At 40.8% G+C, this 20530-nt stretch overlaps 1 protein-coding gene across 13 annotated transcripts in view; it reads left to right on the top strand.

Moving 5' to 3' along the window:
* The window catches only part of LOC103481851 (BAR/IMD domain-containing adapter protein 2-like), a 63433-nt gene that overhangs the window by 17706 nt on the left and 25197 nt on the right, over positions 1 to 20530 (top strand). For 9 of the 13 annotated variants that reach the window (XM_081600417.1, XM_081600418.1, XM_008437623.3 and 6 more), the window contains exons 3-6: positions 1026 to 1112; positions 13886 to 13947; positions 15290 to 15361; positions 16419 to 16556. In XM_081600417.1, coding sequence (XP_081456543.1) covers positions 1026 to 1112; positions 13886 to 13947; positions 15290 to 15361; positions 16419 to 16556 — 359 coding nt within the window. Of the gene's footprint in view, positions 1 to 1025; positions 1113 to 10271; positions 10385 to 13318; positions 13331 to 13885; positions 13948 to 15289; positions 15362 to 16418; positions 16557 to 20530 lie in introns of those variants that run through there. The other 4 variants (XM_017310731.2, XM_081600424.1, XM_017310733.2 and 1 more) reach the window with 3 other exon arrangements.

Below are 20530 nucleotides of genomic sequence, written 5' to 3' on the forward strand. Positions count from 1 at the left end.
AGGCAGTTGCAGCCAAAGTCATGTCGATCTTAGAAATCCAAGCCAGAAACCGTCTTTATTTCCAGAACAATGACTCACATAGCGGTGGACCTCATGCTGTGTCGCTCTGGACTGGGCTCAGAATAGATTCCTATTGTTTTCCATGTGAATGCTTTGTCATTTTCCTCTTCTCTATGGGATTCAGAGAGCGGTCTGTGACAGCTTAGAGCACAAACACTCATCTGGCTGACAGCTCTGTAATGAACCCGGCCCTCTTCCACATCCGACCCGTGTCTGCCGTCAGTCCTTGTGTGGCGAGCCCCTGACCCGCTTCCTGTCTTTGCCACCAGCTTGTCCCCTTCAAGGTCTATCTCACTGCTCTGCTTCAGCTGGCGAACCTTGCAGGTGATATGATGCAACCCAGGAAACCACGGCTGATTGACAGGATCTCAGCTGAAGAATGCTTTCAAGACTTTGTAGAAATTTTTGACAGTAGGTGTAAAGAATATAATTAGTGTCGAGGGGTGCAGGTGGGGCATTTTAAAGTCCAATTTATGAATTCTCCACCTAATAATGTAGTTTGTTTTCAGTAAAGATCCGCTAAATAGCTTAGATCTAGCTACATTTTAAACAAACTACAATATCTAGTTTTACCTTTTTAATTTAACTTGGCATAAGTTTTGGATTTCCGCATCATTCTTTTAATAATCTCCACATATCAAATCCACACACTGCTTTAAAAAAATCTTTTATAGTGTGTAAGTATTATGAATAACATTTTGATCAAGTTGTAGTTTGGATAGAAAGTGAGCTTGGAGTTGAAGCCTTGAGAAAAAAAATCTCTGCAGCTTTCTGCTTCCTGCAGTTGCTTCATAGAGCTTTTCCTTTCCTGCCTGGTCACCATTTCCGCCTATCGCTCTTTTACTTCCCATGCCCGAGCTCGCCTCTCTGTGGGAGCGGAGGGCTGCAGGGAACGGTTGCAGAGCTGAAGAAGACAGTTCAACTCGGCACCCTTGATCTGACGCCCAATGCTTCCATGTTTCCAGGTGTCACATTTGCTGCAAAGGGCTACTTCGACGCTCTGGTGCGGATGGGCGAGATGGCCAGCGAAAGTCAAGGCTCTAAGGATCTTGGTGAGTCCTGGTAGTGGCAGTGGTTCCCCTGGTGAAGTGAATGGGGGCGGGGCTTGGACAGGCAGATGGGATGGCGGCTTGTACTGGTGGAGCAGAAACAGCTGATGACCAACCACCCACTGGATACACGCATACAAACTTTCCACAGTCATGACAAAAAAGAGAGGGTTTCATGGTCAGGTTGAAACATTTCCTCGTCTCGTTTCATTCACGACACTTGCACAGATCCAAATATCAACATGAGTAAAACCATCTGATTTGAGCAGCAATCTCTCGTTAGCTGCATTTTCATTCACAATATAACTGCGCTAATTGGAACTGCGGAGAAAATGTAATGGAAACGTGTCAGTTTCAATAAAAAGTACTAATTTGGTTATTTTGCAAAACTACAATGGAATCACTTATTTATTTATTTTTTTTGCATCAAGGGTCATGCAATCAACAGTAGATAGTTACTACTGGAGAAAGACGACAGGAAGTGGTGGCAGGATGACGGTGCGGCAAGTTTTATTCTGTGAGCAATCTTATTCATTTGCGTTATTTAAAGGAAACACTGCAGCTGGGGTTGTTTTTTTTTTACATTTATTGACAAAGTTTTGCGCACATTTGTAATGGATACGCAGCTACAGTCACTCCGCCCTCACACAGTGTGTTGTCTGGTTTCGGTTGGATCAGGTCTGGTTCTGCTTGCTCAGTACAGATGTTGCTTTGGTGTTGATGGGGGCTGTGGCAGCAAGTTGCAGATGCGCAGATGGGAACATATTTTTAGGCGTAGATACCACAAAGTGGCAGGAAGTGAGGGAATCCTTCGGAGTTGATGCAAGCTCTTATTTTTTTTTATTTCACAGTTTGACTCTGACATAATTTAGCCACAAAGAAGTGAAGGCTAAGAGGAGAATAAAATGGATATCTGAGATCTGTGAGAGGATATAGCAGCTGGATTTAATATTTAAAGGGGGAGCTGTTTTCATGCCTTTGAGCTCTTTCTTTGAAGCGTCATTTCATTTTAATACGCCACCTATTTTAGTGTGGATGCTCGGCGGCGCTTTTATAACGAATGTAACAGTATTAAAAGCTTCCCCCCCTCAAATCTGATTCAACTTTATTATTCACAGTGATCTTCTTTTTATCACTGTAGTGCATTTGAACCAAACACCTACAGCCTCATTTGATGGCAGCCTACTTAAAACATAGTGAAAAGGGAAGATTTTTTTCTTTAAACATTTACCTTTTACTAAGTTTGTGATGTAACCTTTAGATTCGTGCCGTTTTTATTGCGTGTACAAGTTTACAGAAAAATAGCTTTTTGTGGTTCATCAACACGGTGACTATTCTGAATACTTGCATGTTGTTTTGGGTCCAAACTCCCCATCACTCATCCATGTTGTCCCCATTTTCATCAGCTTTGTTGCTTTGCTTCCATGTTTTCTGCATTGCATGATTGTGTGTTCGTGTAGAGGGGTTGCTTGATGTGGCCTTCTTGACTCCTTTTCTGTTCTTCTGGCAGCTTAAACATGACTCAGCCGCTCCATTAAACTCTGCAGAGCCTCCCTCCGCCTTCAATGAAAAGACAGAGCAAAATGGATTGATGCTGTCCTCATGTATCAGCAGCGCTGGGAACAGCGGCTGGCTGTGCATGCTGAAGGAAAGGATGCTTTGGCTTGTTCTGTTAACTCTGCACAGTGGGGTTTTTTAGGTATACAGGACGGACATGACACTTGATTGGATGCAAATGAAAGTGCTCATTCCTAATCTACACATAAAGTGTCCCATAGATCACATTACGTCTTTTATTAGAATGTAAAATAGATCGTTAATCAACGCATTATTACCTAAGGAGCGTCTGACAGTCTAGAATCGTAAGAGAATACAAACGCATGCAGCCAAACATCAGGGGATTTATTGGTAGGTAGGGAGAACTGATTAAATATAATTCCCAGCTCTTTTTTTTCCTCCTGATTTGTTCAGTTCAGTGACTCAAAGTAATCAGCGTCCCTCAGTCTTTTCCATCACAAAGAGACGCTGTGCTGGTGGCTTCGTAAACTCCTGAATTTCTCTCTGCATTGGTGTAGAAGAGGTCAGGAAACACTGAACGCTTTGTTCTTGGATTATGTGAAAACGTTCTCAAGCCTGGCAACCTATTAATTAGCAGATAACAAGGATTGTGGATTTGTGTGTGTGTCAAAACGTGGGTGTGAGCTGAAGTTTGGGATCAGAGCTACGGCCACTGAATGCATTGGGGAAGGGATAATCACCTTTTTTCCAGAGCTTTGTCTCACACTTTGTATTTGATGTGGACTGAATGCGGATGATTCAGAGTTGACCATTTTTTAGCATTTTAATTAATGTAATTGGAGCTGTCATGGCTTATTGCACAGGAATGACTGGACTGTAAACTGCCTGAATCTTTCCAGAAATATTCTGCCACTTCATTATGAAACAATGAAATTAGTCAGAGTTTTGTGATGAACAACAGCTAATGGCATTCGCACGTGGCCGGTGGACGGGGAGCTCCATGTGACCGGGTGTTGGGTTTTGTCAAATTAAATCTGAATAAAAAGCGTTGTCCCGGGTGAAATGGATGAACTGTGGTTTATAGAGCTGTGCAGACCAGATTGTTCTTTTAGGTCTGTATCCAACAGGGTTCAACAAAACATCTTTCAGTCTTTCTATTTTGAGTTCTCATTCTTTATATTGGAGGGAGGACCCACTTACTCATTAAATAGATGGCGCTATTCTTTAAAAAAAAGCTAAACGTCTATAGTCTCTGCCGAAGTCTAGCTCCTTGTAGTGATCAGATCATCTCTGTAGGTCATACAGTTCATGTTTTAAAAGTTTTTTTTTTTCTACTACTTTTGTTCCTCCTTTGACCTGCGATGCGACAAATAAAAAACAGAGTCTTTATTTCTTCAGTATCAACCTCCACACTAAAGAGAGTTGTTCTTAGCATGACCCGATTGGGCTTATGGAGACGTATTCAGAGGAAAAAGATCATATTTTTGCGTTTATGACTGGGGGGGTCACCAGTTGAAGCTGATCACTCAGTTCTGTCACCAGCTAATTTCTGAACATCAATAGTAATTTCCTTTAAACAGTTTAAATAATAAAGGATAGTAATTATGGATTAAAATGGTTTTTGTATGTGTTGGATTAAATTACAAATTTAATCTTCAGTTTGTGATTGTAAAACACGTTAATTTACAGTGTGTCAAACTAAATTAATGTAAAAAAAAAGATCTGCTTCATTTAGATGAAATTGTAGGTAAGATGAAGCCAAATTTCTCAAAAATGTTAACTGGTTGAGAAAACAGAAAAACTGAGTAATGAAGTAAAGTAGTCTCACTTTTATCCAAGTTTACCATGAAACAGTTTGCATGCTACACTAAAATAAAGAAGAGAAATTAATTTGTTCACTTTTCGATTCAAGGTGAACAAACTCGTGCGTCCTTAGTGGAGGATGCTGGTTCATCAGGAGTGGAGTTGTTCTTTACTTTAGTGAACTGATGCCTCACTGGCACAGTAAGAGGATGTGATGCCTCTGTTTCAGATCGACTCGGCACTAGTTTGACCAACTGCTCTGCTTTCACCAGACGCTATGCAGAGAAAGGAGCTATTCCGCTGCTGCAGAGTGGAGTGTCATCTCACTCATCCGCTCCTCTTTCACTACTGCACTCTGTGTCTGCAAACACCCCCGCATTGATGTGGGAGCTCACGCAGCCCTGGGAGAACATGCCGACTCTGCACACGTTTCCAAAAATAGACTCAATAAAACGCCTCGACCGGAGCCGCTCCGATGGACGGGAGACGGAATACGACGCTCGATCCGCAGCCCAAAAATGGTGTGTCGGTGATGTCATCATGACAAAAAAGGACAGCGTCTGTCTTCCGTGCGCTATATATGGGCATGGTGATGAGGAAAACTAGGAAGCTCCTGCAGTTCCGGTTCCCCTCGCCGACCAAATACGGGCTCCACTATTCAAATGCAGCTTAGGGGAGTGATAAAACTTTGATCAGGTCTTTTCTTTGTAAAGGAATGCAAAAAGCTTAACTGGTTTTTAGAAAATGTTGTGGTGGCAATTCAAACCTGGCTTTTATTCAGTTGTCATGTCCAATCTCTCTTATTTGTGTCTTTTAGGCAGGATGATTTATTTATATAGCCATTCTTTTTTTTTCACTTTAAGCAGATTTTTGTCAAGATGGGTAGTATTTATGAAAGGTTTGTTTGTGAATGGACAGAAATTGTAGTCAATGAAAAAAGCTTAAAAATCAAGTAAAAACAATCATCTAACCAAGACCTTTTATCCAGTGTCCTAAATGTAAATTGAGTTGCAATCATACAAAATCTGGAGAAAAACAACTCTATGCCCAAACATTTAGCAAAATAATTTAAGAGTGAGAGTTTAAATATTAGTTATTCTACATATTTAAGAAAATCCTGCTCTTTTTTTACCTCCATTTCTCAGGGGAAAGCGCAGTCCCCGATTAGAGCCCATTAAATCAATTCAAAGTTAGTCTGCATTAGAAGAGTAGAGGTTCATCACATTTATTAATTAATTCAATGCATCCCAATTTAAAGGGCCATGTCAGCCAAAGGCATTTTGCAAATGACACAGACCATATCACAGCCCATATTAATCTGAAATGCAGCACATAGTGTCCCTTTCTGTGTTGTTGGATAAGGAATATTTTACTCCGTCGACATCTTTTCATCGTCTTCTCCAATCTGAGTTTGAGAGAGAGGAGAGGTTGTTTAATCACTGCATGCTGCAGTGTGTGGTGTGAGCAATAGAAATATGAGCACTTGCTCTTTGAAGCAAAGGTAAACACAACCGGAGATGAAAGGAATAATGTGAAGCTTCACAAATGCGGGAAAGAAAACATGAAATTATGTTGGGTTGAGTCACCCAGCTGTTCTGAGGGAAATTCTTTACATTATCCGCCGCTGTTGTCCCTTCATCGTCTCGCCTGACATCTCATTTGGATCAATCCGAGGGAGAACCGGTGACCTCAACCCGACCCTAATTTTTCTGAGCTGAATTTCCCCAGAGCTCGGAGGCCAATCTGAATTCTGTCGGCGTTTACTTCGTGTATGGGAGGAACTTCAACATGAACACTCTCTGAAAGGCTTTGTTTTAATTTTACATATGTCTGCCTCTTTCAATATTCGGGCACCTTTTCATAAAGTTTGTTTACAGCATACAAATTTTAGGTCTGCTAGCGCTGACCAATCGTGAGGTAGCAGGTTTGATCCAAGGATGGACAGACTTTTTTTTTTTTTTTTCCCTTTTCTTCGTGGAAAAATCCTTTGTATTTAAATTTGTCTCGACAGATTGGTGTTTAATAACCAAAACCCTAGTGACCACTGAGTGATGGAGACAGAAGTGTCTTTTGTCTGTCTGCATGTCATCGGAGCAGCTCCACACCACTAATTTAGCTTTCCCTGTCGGTCTTTGGGCCATTAGAAAGTCCTTGTCCTTGAGTCACCTCAGGTGGTTACATGGGACTTGGAGGAACAGAAAGAGCAATGAGACACATAATGAGAGGATGGACACTGGAGATGGAGGAAGATGGGTAGTATGGGTAGACGGAAAGCGATGTGTTCCCGGCTCATTAGCAGCTGTCAGATGGTCTCCGCTGAAATCAAAAGCTGAAAGCCAACAAAGCTCACAGACTCTAATCCGCCTCACCTGTCATCCATCCCTTCATCTCACCTCACCTGTTCTCCCAGTTTCATTCCTCAGCGTTTAAACCCCGCCGTCCGGTCAGCTACTAGCTTCGCGACTTTATTGCCAAGTCGGAAATGGCCGGAGCCAGTGAGGGACTGTGCGTGTTTGATTTAGCAAGTAATGGTAATGGGCGGGTAATGTGGCTTCAATAATGAGCCGGACTGAAAGGACCTTGAGGTGTCGCATTGTTCTTGAACCAAACGGTAAGTTAATGATGCTGATAATGATGTGAAGTGCACGGACTCCAGACGAAGGCTGTGCAAAAATAAATTAGCGGACATGCACTAAGTGGGTAAATATGTGCAGAAAAGCTCCTTTGAATCCGTTTTTAGGGTTTTCTTAAGTCACAGCTGCAAATCTCAGTGTGCCATGAAGTTAGTTCTGAGATGAAGACAGTAGATCTATCACGACTGGGATTCTGTCCACTTTACAGCTCAGAACTAACTCCACAGAGACGAATAATGACAGGAACAGACCAACTGATGGATCACTGCTTAAAAAATCTTTACTTACCGATTTTTCCCACTGTGGTGCACAATTAGTAGTGAGACAAGATGAGTCGGGTGCCAGGAATTGCATTGACCATGTGTCAAAACGTGAAAAGCTATCAGGTTTTATTTATCGGTCACTCTCCACATGCTGACCCCGGTGCCCGGCTCCCAGCGTGTGTCCTGTGCCTCAGATAATCACTCTCCATTCATCACCGCATCAGCCAGCATGTAATGTCTTCACCACGTCAGTCAAATTGATCTGCTGTGGCCTGATTCCTTCATAAAGTCTTTTTTTTTTTTTTATTAGTTTGAGACACAAAGTTGTCAAACACATGGCCATGTATAACACGACACACTCCATTTCAGTCAATAGTCATTTAAAAGAAGCATGATGGCGTTATTGCTTACTCACTGAGGGCCTCACAGCTTCATGTTGCGTTCCAGTTGTACTCAGAACTGGGAAATTTTGATTTCAACTAGAAAGCCTTCTGAATTCAGATTTCCCAATGGGAAACTGGGAGCAACTCCAACTACCCCCAGGTACAACTTGAAAGGTAGACTTTATGATTCGTTATGGTCGCTCCTCGCTTAAATAGTGGTAAGTTATGGTGGAAACATTTTTAGCTTACAAGACGCACCTAATAGTGTGTATAAAATCCATGTTGCATGTAGGGGTTGGCATTTATTGTATTGTTTATCGTGATAAATGAAGAATTCTGATTTATTGTTGTCTCAATAAATTCCACTGAATGATGTTGAAAATCCCCCAAAACTCAGTATTGTCGGGATTGTAATTTTTACTATTTTCGCCACTGTTGGTTGCATGAACAGAAATGACTAAATGCAGTTACTGTGTGCATTTTAATGACACAAATCACACTTCTTTATGCGATTTGATAAATAATGATGTTCGACAACATCATTATTTGTGATGGTGGGCCAGTCATAGCTATATATATATATATATAAAAAAAGAAGTACTAGATAGTTCTTATTGTCACCCCAAAATATTAATAAGAAGTAAAACTTAGTCGCCCACCACTAATTCCATGTAGCACCTGGAACTGTAAACTGAACCAAACTGAAAGTGATGCTTTCTTTTTGGAAAGTAAAGCTTTAGCAATATATTTGTAAGAGTTGCTGCGAACAATGTTTACGGGTCTCGCCATTTTGACATTCCGACTTGACTAGAACGCCGTTACCTCGGCCTGATGTCAGACCCAGCCCACAGTTCCCACTTCCCATGTAACTGGATCGCAGCATCAGATCTGCAAGACTTTGATAAAGCAGCAATTTAAAGGCATCACAGTCAGGTGCTCCACGTGTGAACGCTAATTCTGCATTGGGAGTTTGTCTATGGAGAATCGGGCCCATTCCCTGGCGGGTGTTTTGGTTTAGCAAAATGAAAGGCCCAGATGAGCACAACGGTAATGGTGTCAATCATGCGGCTTTGAGGGCAAATCTCCCTGCAGCACCTTGTACTCCCCTCACTGCAGCTTTCTGGGGATTAGAGCTGCTTGTTTGCTCTCAGGCTCCTATAATACAGTCCCTGTAGGGACGCACACTGCATAAAACACCCTACCCTCCTTCACACGGCCATTAACTGCTCCCCCTCTCCGGCTCTCTGCTGAGCATGGCAAGTAGATGGGGCAATAAACCCAGATGTTGGCGCTGTCCTTGGGTGAGGCCTGATGAATAATGGGCTTGTTTCCTGCCTGCAGTTTGATCTGTGCAAACGGACACAACTGAAGAACACCAGCTGGATGGAGTTTGGTGGATAAGGTTCAAGCTTTCTCCTGTAAAAGCACATGAGAGGCCTAAACCCTCAACGTGCAAATAGTAGAGACTTCAGGTTTAATTCTTAAGATCTGAAAGTTTCGTTATGTTAAAGGACTAGTTTAATGATATGTAGCAATAAATAATATAGATGGAAAATTATTTCCAATCAAAATACCAGCATAAAATTGAAAACTAGCCAAAATATATTTAGTTGGGTCTTGTGAACAATTTGCAAACAAAAGCGGTCTTTGTGTGTCCTATAATTGATCCACCTGTGCACTCTGGGAGTGGACAACAATGTGCTTTACGTTCCCTTTAAGCCTCAGATGTTGAGATCTGCTCTGATTAACGATAAGCAGCTTACTTCTGGTGAATAGAAGTCCCATATTTCACAACGCAAGGTGGGGAGATTTTTGGATTAGGTGGAGGCAACAAAACAAAACAAAACAAGAACATCCAGGAATTTGAAGATCTTCCAGAGGATGAAAGCTTGCAGAACTAAGTCAAAATGTCCCAACATGCATCAGTTTTATGAGACTAGTATTTTTATTCTAACTTAGTTCTGGACTCTCTGGCTTTATTTCCAGAAAGTAATGTTGGTTTTGTAATTTTTTAATTTTCATATATTTAAAAATCACCTTTCATTTGTCATGCCTTTAAAGTTGAACTTTAAAATGAAGACAGTTATAATTTAGTTTCTTTAACTGTCTTGTTTAGACTCTTGTATTAGCAGTTAGCAACGTTAGCTGCTAATAGTTTGTATGTAATATGCGTATTCTTTAGAGAGCCGTTCCCTAAATTTGAAATTTCCTTAAGGCTATTATCCCGGACTTGAATATTTTATGATGGAGAACTAGAACTAAAAATTAACACATAGCAACGTTGCTGTTCATGTTCAGCCTCCATGCTAGCTGCTGAAAATTTTGCTTTCTTTTGATGACCGCAGAATTGCCTGTGTAGAAATGCAATTTCCTCTTTGAAAGCTTCTTCCAGGTTTTGTGCCTCATCCCTCACATTCTGAACAGATTAATTTTAAGCTTCAGAAATGCCACACCTTTTTTTAAAAAATTAATTTTATTTTATTTTTTAATTAACTTTATTTGTTGCAGTAAAATGCCGTCCACACCTAGGAGTGTCGCTAGGTGTGGTAACCGGTGACGATGTCAGGGTGTGGTTGATCGAAAAACTAAAAATCAAGAGTTTTAGGTTCCTGTCTTTATGATCACCGGCTGATTTCTCAGCTAATCCAGTGACTGGATTTCGTCTTCTGCTTGAGGTTAGGATGTATCTCTAGATAAAATATAAAAATTTACTTTTAAGGTTTAATTCAGTTTTGTTTTGAAATAACATTTGAATAACAAAAGAAGCCTCATACGTTCCAACAGGCAGCTTGTTTATGTCAAAGTAGATAATAATTATTAAAACATGCAGTTTTTTGTTGCATATTTTACTCTTTGCATGGTCATTTTCATACATCCTTTATTACATTATGTCTAGCCTATATATTAGAAACCACAAACAGGCAGCCGTCTCTCCGGGTCGCGTTTGGATACGATGCAGCATCCCGTTCCCTCCTCGGGCCGAAGTCAACATTAGTGTAATTGTGTGTGTGATCGAGCCGCTCAAGTTCAGCCTGCCTCATGCAGCCTGTCGATGGCCGCTGGCTGTTTGTTAATGGATGGAATGGGAGTGTGTGTTGGGTGCCCTCCAAGAACCAAAGCAGAGTTTGGAAGCTCACATCAGTGCATTTATCTGCCTCAGTGCCCTGTCCGCAGTCTGTCGATGTGTTTTCTTAAGGTGGAGGAGGGGAGGGTGACTATTAGATGACAAACTCCTACCGACTGCTTCGTGTTTCTGTCTTCTGCATATAAATATTTTATAACCATATGTGTCTGTTACATCTGTGTTTCTGTGCAGGGGGTTAAAAATAGTGGCGTTGAACAATAAAAGAATAAAAATCAGCAGAAAATCCTCAACATTGAAGTTAAGCCTGAAACGATTAATTGGATTAATCGTGACTATTTGATTATAGAAATGATAGTCAACTAATTTAGTAATGATTAATCATTAACTGGAGTATACAGACTCAGAACAGAGCAGTAATTAAGCCAAACTGTACAAAAATATATACATTATGCATTTAAAATAATATTAAAAAACCTTTGTAGACATGTTCTACCCAGAACTCCTCAAGTTCACCTCTAAAAAAACCCAAATATATTAAGCACCGTTACCTATCAAATTATTAATCGGTTAATCCAAAAAATAGGCAATTTACAAACGATCAGGCGCTCACTAAAGGAATTTTAGTTATTACATTTTAGGTAACAAAATGTTTTTCTTATTGTAAGAAGGAACTGAATTTTTTTGTATTCATGTATTTTTGATATTGTATGAAAAAGGCTTAAGTGGTTAAATGAGAAATCTGCAGGAAGTGCCAGTTTTTGTATCCGATTAATCGTGCAAATAATTGACAATAATCGTTAGTTGCAGCCCTAATTGCAACATGAAATTATACATAAAGTTTAATTTAACTTTATGGGGATGATGTCAGGGTGCAGCAACTTTATTTAACTTTATTTATAAAGTTGCTGCTGAGCTCTAGAAAGATGGAAGAGGTTCACATTAACAAAATTGGATGCTGTAGAAGTCATCTGGTCCAAACTGGACTTCAGAACAAGCAGATATGTTTTAACTAATGGTCCACCTCCTGCTCTGGCCTTTACTAAATCCCTTCTACTGCAACTGAGTCTCATCTGCATGACCGCAGCACTTCCATTAAGCCCATTAATCCCGTCCAGGCAGCCCACTCTGTGTCCCCTCCGACTGTCCAGCGTTTTCAGGTCCGCTTGCTGGCTCACCTCCCTGCAGAGCTGGAGGAGGAAAGCCGAGCGACATGCATTAAGCTGTCGCCGTGCGCTACTCTGGAGAAAGATGAGGGTCATTAACACATGTTGACGGCCTCGTTTAGAGTAAATAGGACCGCCATGCCGCGGCGCTGCTGCCTTACAGAACCCGTCACAGTTTCATGGAAGTCCACCAGGTTATTATCAGCTCATAAAGTTTGGGCCTCAAGCATATTTTTTGTTTTATTTTCTAGATTTTCGCTTTGCATTGTAGCAGTATGATTCTATTGTTGCACTCCATAAAGTGATTTTTATTAAAAACTACATGAGTCGTCTGGGTTCAGGAATAAAGTGTGCAGTTGGATACAGTTCTATGGAAAAGTATTCACACCTCTTGAACTTTTCCACTTTATGTTTTTAAATAACCAACATTAGTTAATTTCATTGACATTTTACTTGAGAGACCAACACAAAGGAGATCCCAACTATGAAGTCACTTATTTAGTAAATATAGCTCACCTGTGTGTTAATTGTAATCAAATTACTGACAGGTAAGGAGAATCATTAGTCATGCATTTCCCAATTCTGGATGGTGCGGAAAGAGGAAAGTCAAATGTCCAGTTTGCGTTTTCCCACAAGCCATTTAAGGCACATGCTGCACCCATAAAATAAGAGACCAAAATAAACTTTAACTTATTGATAAATTAGTAATGAAACAACCCCTTGGTTAGACATTGTGGTGGCAGCATTATGCTGAAGGGATGCTATTCTCAGGAGGCAACAGGAATCTGGTCTTATTAAAAATGCACGCCACATTTTCAGATGTTTATTTGTGAGAAAGAAAAACATTTTAAAATATATTTTTGCAGATGAACCCTGCTTTGTGTTGGTCTATTAGATTACCTCCTCCCCCCAAAAAAAAGACACTAAAGTTAAAAGTTGTGATGTGGAAAAGTTCAAGAAGTATGAAAATGTTTCCAATGCACTGAATATGAAGATAAATTGCAGAGCCTAGTAGATGTTTGTTATCTTGCGTAACAAATAACCATATGGTGTGTCACCTCTGTCCAGAGAATCGTTGAAATTATTGCAAATTTTTGGCTAATAAGTCAGTATTTTTGTATTTTGCAATTATGTATGATGTGAAGTTTGGATCTGCAGCTCTGCATGTGGTGTCTGTGTAAATTAGCAGAGTGTCTAAGTGTTTTTTTTCTCTGTGTTTAAAACTTGTCATTTGCCCCATGTTTTTTTTTTTCTCAGGGTAGTTTGATCTGTCTCTTCAGGTCTGTGTTATTTTGCTCAAACTAGATCTTTTTCTTTCTTTCTTTTTGTTTTTTTTTTGAAACGATGAATTGCACATACAGAAGAGGCAGCATGTAGGTATCTTAAACACCTCAATGGCTGCATGAACCATGTTTTAGTTTCTTGTTTTGTTTTCTTAAAGGTGTTAATTATTCTTTCTGGGGTTTGCTTTTTGTTGTTTCTCCCCGCCCCCCGTTTAAAAGAGTTGAGGATTTCTTTTTAAGTTTTGTTTATGTGAGTTTTGTTTTGTTTTGTTTTCTTGATAGAATTTATCAACTCTCATAAAGTAGCAGCTTGGTTTTGAACACTTTCAGCAGGTTTCTCGATCAGCTCTTTGATTTGTCATTTAGTACATCTGTGCAACATATTTCTTTTGCTTTCCGTTTCTGTTTTGAGTTTTGTCTGCCCGTCACTCCAGACGTTCCAGCTCGCCCTCCACCACCTCCATCGACACCCGTCTCTCATGCGTTCTGTTTGGCTGCATGGTTGTTGTTGTTGCTTGTCGGGGTTTCTTTTTGCACGCTCTGTGTTTCTGCGTTTGGAACCATTTTTAATATCACACTCTTCTCTCCCTTCCCCTCCCTCTGTTTGTTAATCATCTCTTTTGTTCTTTGTTTTCCTCTCTGCAGGGGATGTGCTCTTTCAGATGGCTGAAGTGCACAGACAGATCCAGATCCAGCTTGAGGAGATGGTGAGCATGTGGCGATGGTGTTGCTAAAATCAGCTTGGGTACTGGGAGCCAAACAGATTGTGGCCTTTTTGCTTAATGACGTGAAATGTTTGACAATCTGAAAATCAGCCTTTTAATGGGAGACGAGCGGCTTCTGATGACGCCGCTGCAGTGGGATGTGGGAACTGGTCCTGATTGTGTGCAATTCACAAAGAGTTCAGAGTGAAACGGTCCTTATGTCAGTTCTTTACCCAAATCGGAGAGAAAATTGTCAAAATGTGGGAACATTTGCAGTGAACATTCAGTTGATTCAGAGATGTTAGAAACAGTCGGCCTACAAATGTATTCAGGAATTATTTTGAAGTCTGTTTGCAAATGTTCCTATTCTTTTGGATAATTGGTTGAAGATGCAGTTATGGGCAAATCAGACTCAGCTTTATCCTAAGGGACTGCTTTTCACAACTTTGAAAAGTACCTTACATCTAAAGTCCATCATTATTATTATTATTATTTTAATAATGATGTGAATCCCAACAGAGGCGTACATTGCTTTGTAAAAGTATTCAAACAAGTGGGAAGAAAATTATTCACGGTTTTCATGTTTTTTTCTTTAATGCCAATTAAAATCTGAATCTTACCATGCTTCCATCATAGGAATAAATGTAGTGGCAGCGTCAAGCTGACCCTGTAGTGGCTGGTCAGAGTTGACGGGGAAGATGGATGGAGCTAAATGCATTAAAATCCTGAAGCTGCCAAATACTGAGGTTGGAGCAGACGTTCACCTTCCAGCAGGACTCCAGTCTGTGGAGTTTTCCCGCATGCAGTTTCCTATTTATGCCAGCAGGTGGTGTAGCTTAATATAAAAAACAACTAAATTAAATTTGTGGTTGATCTGTCTTTCAAACAACTTCAAATTGTTAGCTTAGCCTTACTTTGTTTTATTGTCATCTAAAGTAGATTTTTCACCAGCTTAGGAAATCTTTGAGAAATGAATCATCATCTTGATATTTCTGAAATTCTTGAAAGCCATGTATCGTTTTCCTTCCACTTCACAAGTACACAATCCTTTGTGGGGATTTGTCACATAAAATCCCATGAAAATCATAGAGCTGAATACTTCTGCATGGTGATGTTCATGCTGCTCATGCAGAAACTGCAGATTGACATCCCTCTGTAACCCTCTGGGTGTGTCGTTTTCCCACCGTAGTCTCATCCCTTTCGATCGTTTCCTCCAGCACCGAAACAGACATCCCACTTTTAAAAATACCTCCTCTGCGGTTTCCGCATGGAACTGCTTGAGGCTGGTGTTATTTCGTGTTTGTGGGGGTTATTGTTGAGGTTTCCGTGCCTGTGTTTTTTGCAGCTGAAGTCTTTCCACAACGAGCTCCTCACAGAGCTGGAGAAGAAGGTGGAGCTGGACGCGCGCTACCTGAACGTGAGGCTCCTTTTCTTCTTCTTCTCATACTTTGCCGATTCAAAATGTGTGGTCAAAGGAGATGGTGTGGGCCGCGGCAGTGCGTCTGCACGAACAGGTCGTCAAATGACCTCCTTTCAGTCAAAGCCGCTGCTGTCGGAGAAACAAACCCGGGTTTTATTTTGGGTTTGTGACAAAATATGGACAGATGGGAGGTTTAAGATCATCTTCTTGTAAAAAATCTTCTGCCAGCCTTCACTTGCTTGTTTTAGGTTTTACAACACAGTTGCTGCTTATTTTAGGCTCAGTATTTCACTACATTCAATCGATATGCTGCTGCTGGGTTCAGATAAATCTGCCGCAACCTTTCAGTAATCAGCATTAGACGGAAACATTTGGAAACTCTCTGGAAAGCAAAGTTGATACTGATCAAAGAAGTAACTCGGAGCTAAAGACATTTGGGGAGAAAATATGGATTTTTGACTCAAAAATAAAACAACAATTCATGAGAATGGTAATGTTAGTTTTATCTGTAGCCTGAAAACAGAGTTGTTTTAACAGTTTGTAGGCAGGATCATGCATGAATCACTGCTTTTTAAGAGATGCGGGATTAAATATTTGGAAAAACCTGTTTTTCTTTTAATGTGGCTCAGATTCTGAAGTGATTATTTCAGCTATTCCTAAATATACAGGAGGTTTCCCTTACTTCAGCTTATGCAAGAGGAAATTGCATCATTCGTTCTAATAAATACAGTTTATTGAACTCATTTGCATGTTTTTAAGCTGTTGTTGGACACTGTATACACTACATACAAAACCTGAAAAAAAAAGAATTTGCAAAAAATATATTATTTTAAATTTCTAGGTTTACATTATTTTCCTGCTGTTAACTATTTAAGAGTTCTTCCCTCATCAATCTTAAACGAATATTTAAGGACTTTAAATTTTTTTTTCCTCATTAGAGCATTTAGACAGTGTAGAGCCAAATGCTCTGAAATAAACAAACTGTTAATGTTGGATTGATCTATCCGCTGTGCATGCTCTGCTGCCCCTGCTGACTTTGTGCTGCCCCCCTCAGGCGGCGCTGAAGAAGTACCAGATGGAGCACAAGAGCAAAGGGGAGAGTCTGGAGAAATGCCAGGCGGAGCTGAAGAAGCTGCGCAGGAAGAGCCAAGGCAGCAAGCACCCCTCCAAGTATGGAGATAAGGAGATGCAGGTCAGTGTGTGTGTGTGGCATCTCTGTGGTGTCTCTCAATCATGATGCAGCACATAAACCACTACTGATGCAAGTCTTGGCTTCAGGCAGTCCTGCGGTGCAGATCAGCTGTTGACATCAACAGGAAACTTTCTCCTTTATTCACACACCGCATAAAACACAAAATCTTATTTTTGGTCGAGTTTCTAGTGCAAATATTTTTGCACACTTGAAATAAGACAAAACTAACCTAGGAGACGTGAGCTTGTTGTCAATGATTCTGAAATACTAATCAAATCTATTTATTCCATTAGAAGATTTTTTTCACTTATGATGTGGGAAAAATGACTTTTTATAAGTGAGATAATCCTCTAGTGGAACTAGTACTTTTTATCAACTTTCCTGACTTAAAACAAGGTTCTATATTTTGCTGAAAAATTACTTATTAGTTAGTTTTCTTTTTTCAAGTGTGCTAAATTGTTTGAACTTGAAATTAAACCAAAAATACTTGGTAAAATCTTGTTTTTTCAGAGCACTCTTACACACAGATTTTTGTTGAATTCATGCAAAGTGTTTGATAAAGAGCAACCTTTAACTCTTTTTTTAGAAATGCATTTTTGTCTTCCTGATGGACTTTAAGCTTCATTCTGTGACAAAACCTTTAAAAAAAAAAACCCCAAAAAAACAAAACAGGTTTTTTTATGTTTAAAGTCATCATAGAAAAGTTTAGTGAAACTGAGAAATCCTCTGAGGACCAGGGATTGCAGTATTTACCGTCTCTCTGTGCTTTGACTGATTCATTACCTTCTGCTCTCCTGAGTGTGATGGATAAGTGGGGAAGGTGAGCGTTTGGCTGATGTTCCGGTGGCTGTTGGAGCGGAGGTGTGATTACACGGTGCACGTCTCTGAGCTCCTGTCTGGAGGTGTTGTGGTGACACACGGTGGGCCGGCTCTTATTACACAACCTGCACACCAGAGGCTGCCGTCATGAGCCTCTTATCCATCCCATCGGCTGGCACAGACGCAGGAGAACTGACTCCGTCAAAGCCATTTGTTCACTTGTTTTGTTTTTGTTTTGTCTATAATCATAACATAAACACAAAACTTTTAGCTGTAAAACTAATTGCTTCCTCCCTGCCTTAGACAGTTGCTGGGCCTCGATAAAGCATGTCGTGCATTTCTGCCTCGTCTGAACTTGACGCGTGGAGTGCGACGCAAATAATTAAAGTCGGAATGAAACTGGGAATGTGGGACTTCATCTGCTGACAGCCTGTCTGCGCAGAGCAACAAAACAATTTACTTGCAGCTCGGTTAGATGTCAGGCGGCGTCACGGCTCCGTTTCTTTACAGCTAATTATTCTGACATTTCTTTAATCTAAATCCAAATGTTTTTCCCTGTAGCTCTAGAATTCATGAATCCTGGCTGACCTGTTTTGTGTAGCAAAGCCACTATTTTCCGTCATTCTTTAAAAGTATTCCAGGGAGGTAGCATTTTCATATTTTAGAGCTCGCAAATAATTAAAAACATTTGCAGCAGATGATGAAGACTGTCATGTCTGACCCGCTGCAGAGAGCTTCAGCACTTCCAGAGGCTGAAAACGTGGCGTCACGCTGCTCTGTCGGAGCAGCAGGGGTGGCAATTACTGTCTAATTGTTAGTGTTACTGCAGCGGATGGTTGGTTGAGCAGGCAGGGGTCGGCCTGGTGGCTTTTCCAAAAAAAAAAAAAAAAAAAAATCAATCAATTGCTGGAGCTACAGTACGAAGAGCTGCGGCGCGGAAACGTTTAGGCCTAAAGTCCATCGGCCCCTCTGGGCTTCAGTGGCTTATTGAGTGTGAAAGCTGTTGGTCTCGGCGGAGAGTTCGATTCTTTCTGCAGAGGTTTGGTTCTGTTTGTGGTGGGAGAGAGGAAGCAAACTTCCACAATGCGAAGCCTCGCTAATTTAGATTTCAGCTACCGGAGCCGGTCTGTGCTCGTCACCTCCAGACTGTTTCGACTGGAAGATATTTATAATGTAACATTTCTTTCCCTTACAAACTGTTTTGTTCTCTACATAGAGAACAATGTGTACTGAAGGATCAGGATTGTTTGGAGCCATTCCTGGCTGTAACATGTAGCAACAGAACTGAACTGACCTTTAGAAAGAGCAAAACGCGACACAGAGTCGGTGTATGTGGAGTTTTTATGAGCCTTTCCTTTAAACCCCGTATAATGAGGCTATGAGCTCCACAGTTCAAGCATTTTCACTCTGTCCAACTTTTAATTAGCTGCATAGCAACAAGACTTGCAGCTGCCTTTTTTTTTCTTTTTTTTTTTTTTTTTTTTTTGAGAAAAACTTGTTTCCAAGAGATTTATTAGCTCTTGATTCTTCCAAACAAAAATGGATTCAGTTACATGGAGAAAAGATGACTGAGGAGTAAAACATGCTCATCTTCAGTTAGATTCGTGTGTAATCAATACCTGGTTTAATGTGAATCAGCAATTGATGAATCAATATTATTTACAATACAGTTCCAATTTTAATTGGCATAAAAACTACAGCAAACATCATCTCATGGTTCGTAGGAGTAAAGCAGGTCTATTTTATATCTAATTGTGCCAAATTGGTGTCAAATCAACCAATCAAAATCTAATTCAAATGCACATGTAGTCAAATTAACACAAATAAGAGTTCCTTTTGGCTCTTATGTTAAGAAAGGACGTGTGCAAGAAAGATTTGTTGTTGTACTGAGCCCGAATGCTGAAAGACACTTTTTTAGAGACAAATTAAATCACATCTAGATCAAACATAAACTTATATAGATTTAAACTAATAGATGCAAGAGTTTGGACATGAATACTCAATATATTTGACTGATTTGTAGTTCTGTATGCAGACTTAATCGTCTTTCCCATGCAGTCTGGGGAAAGGACCGGAATCTGCATCTCAAAGGTTTTAACTTTCCAACTATTAATTCAGACTGGAGCGTCAACCCGAGGAACGTGTGATTGATTAGGCATTGAACTCAAACCAGTTTTTTTCTTTTTATATGAATGATGAATGCAGGTAACTTGTCATGGATCCCTCATATCGGTGTTTATTCCTCATTTCGTCTCCAAAGCGGGCCCACGCCACAGTTTATCACTTCTGGCTTGTTTTCGTCCATCTTGCGGAGCGATCGGTTCATCAGTTCAAAGGGAACTCTGAGTCCAAACTCAGCTTTTCTTTAATCTTCCGGCCTGCTCATCACATCGCCACGGTGAATTTGCATACGATCGCACTGCGTTTTGACGTCCCCCTGACAGCAGGAGGGGTTCAACCTGAAGAAAACATCACACACTTTAAAAATCCCTTCTGTAAGGCCAATTCCGACAACCTCTGTCTGCTTCCTCGCTGACGTGTTTCGCGCTCAGCAGAGCTTTTCTTGCAGGTGTGTTCCTCTGTAAGCAGAAGTTGGGAAAAGCTGATTATTGTCTCCGTCAGCTGGACCCCAGCTGCAGAGTCGGATTTATTGTGATGAAGAAGCTGATTGGCAGCTTCTGGCACGAAAGGCCAGCCTGCATCTAAATAAATGAACTTCATGGAGGACTTCCATTACGCACCACTTACTGGTAGCGTCCTCATGAGTCCTGCGTGTTGTCGTTAAATGCTCCCAGCTGTTCGCTGCCTCGTGCTGAGAGATGATTGAAGGAACGGTGGGCTCTCCTTGACCGCCAGCAGCTGTGTGGAACATGTGCTCCCACCTGCTGGCCTGAACCCGGACCCTGAACGCAGCTTGTCCTCTTCATTAGCTGCCTCCGTCTTCCTCTGTAATGGCCACTTCACGGTGGCTGCTGGATGAGCCCACATGAGGAGCAGCTCTGATTAATGAGCACATCCGGGTGGCGGAGCTTCGTTCTGCTTGTAATGTCATTAAAACGACGCTCCGTTGTTCCCATAGCTCACAGATCCACTGCAATAACAAATGTTTCTGCACGATAAATTGTCCCAGAAATTATTACGATAAACGATAATAT

The sequence above is a fragment of the Poecilia reticulata genome, chromosome 19, assembly GCF_904066995.2.
Source record: "Poecilia reticulata chromosome 19, P_reticulata-male-v2, whole genome shotgun sequence".
NCBI lineage: Eukaryota > Metazoa > Chordata > Actinopteri > Cyprinodontiformes > Poeciliidae > Poecilia > Poecilia reticulata.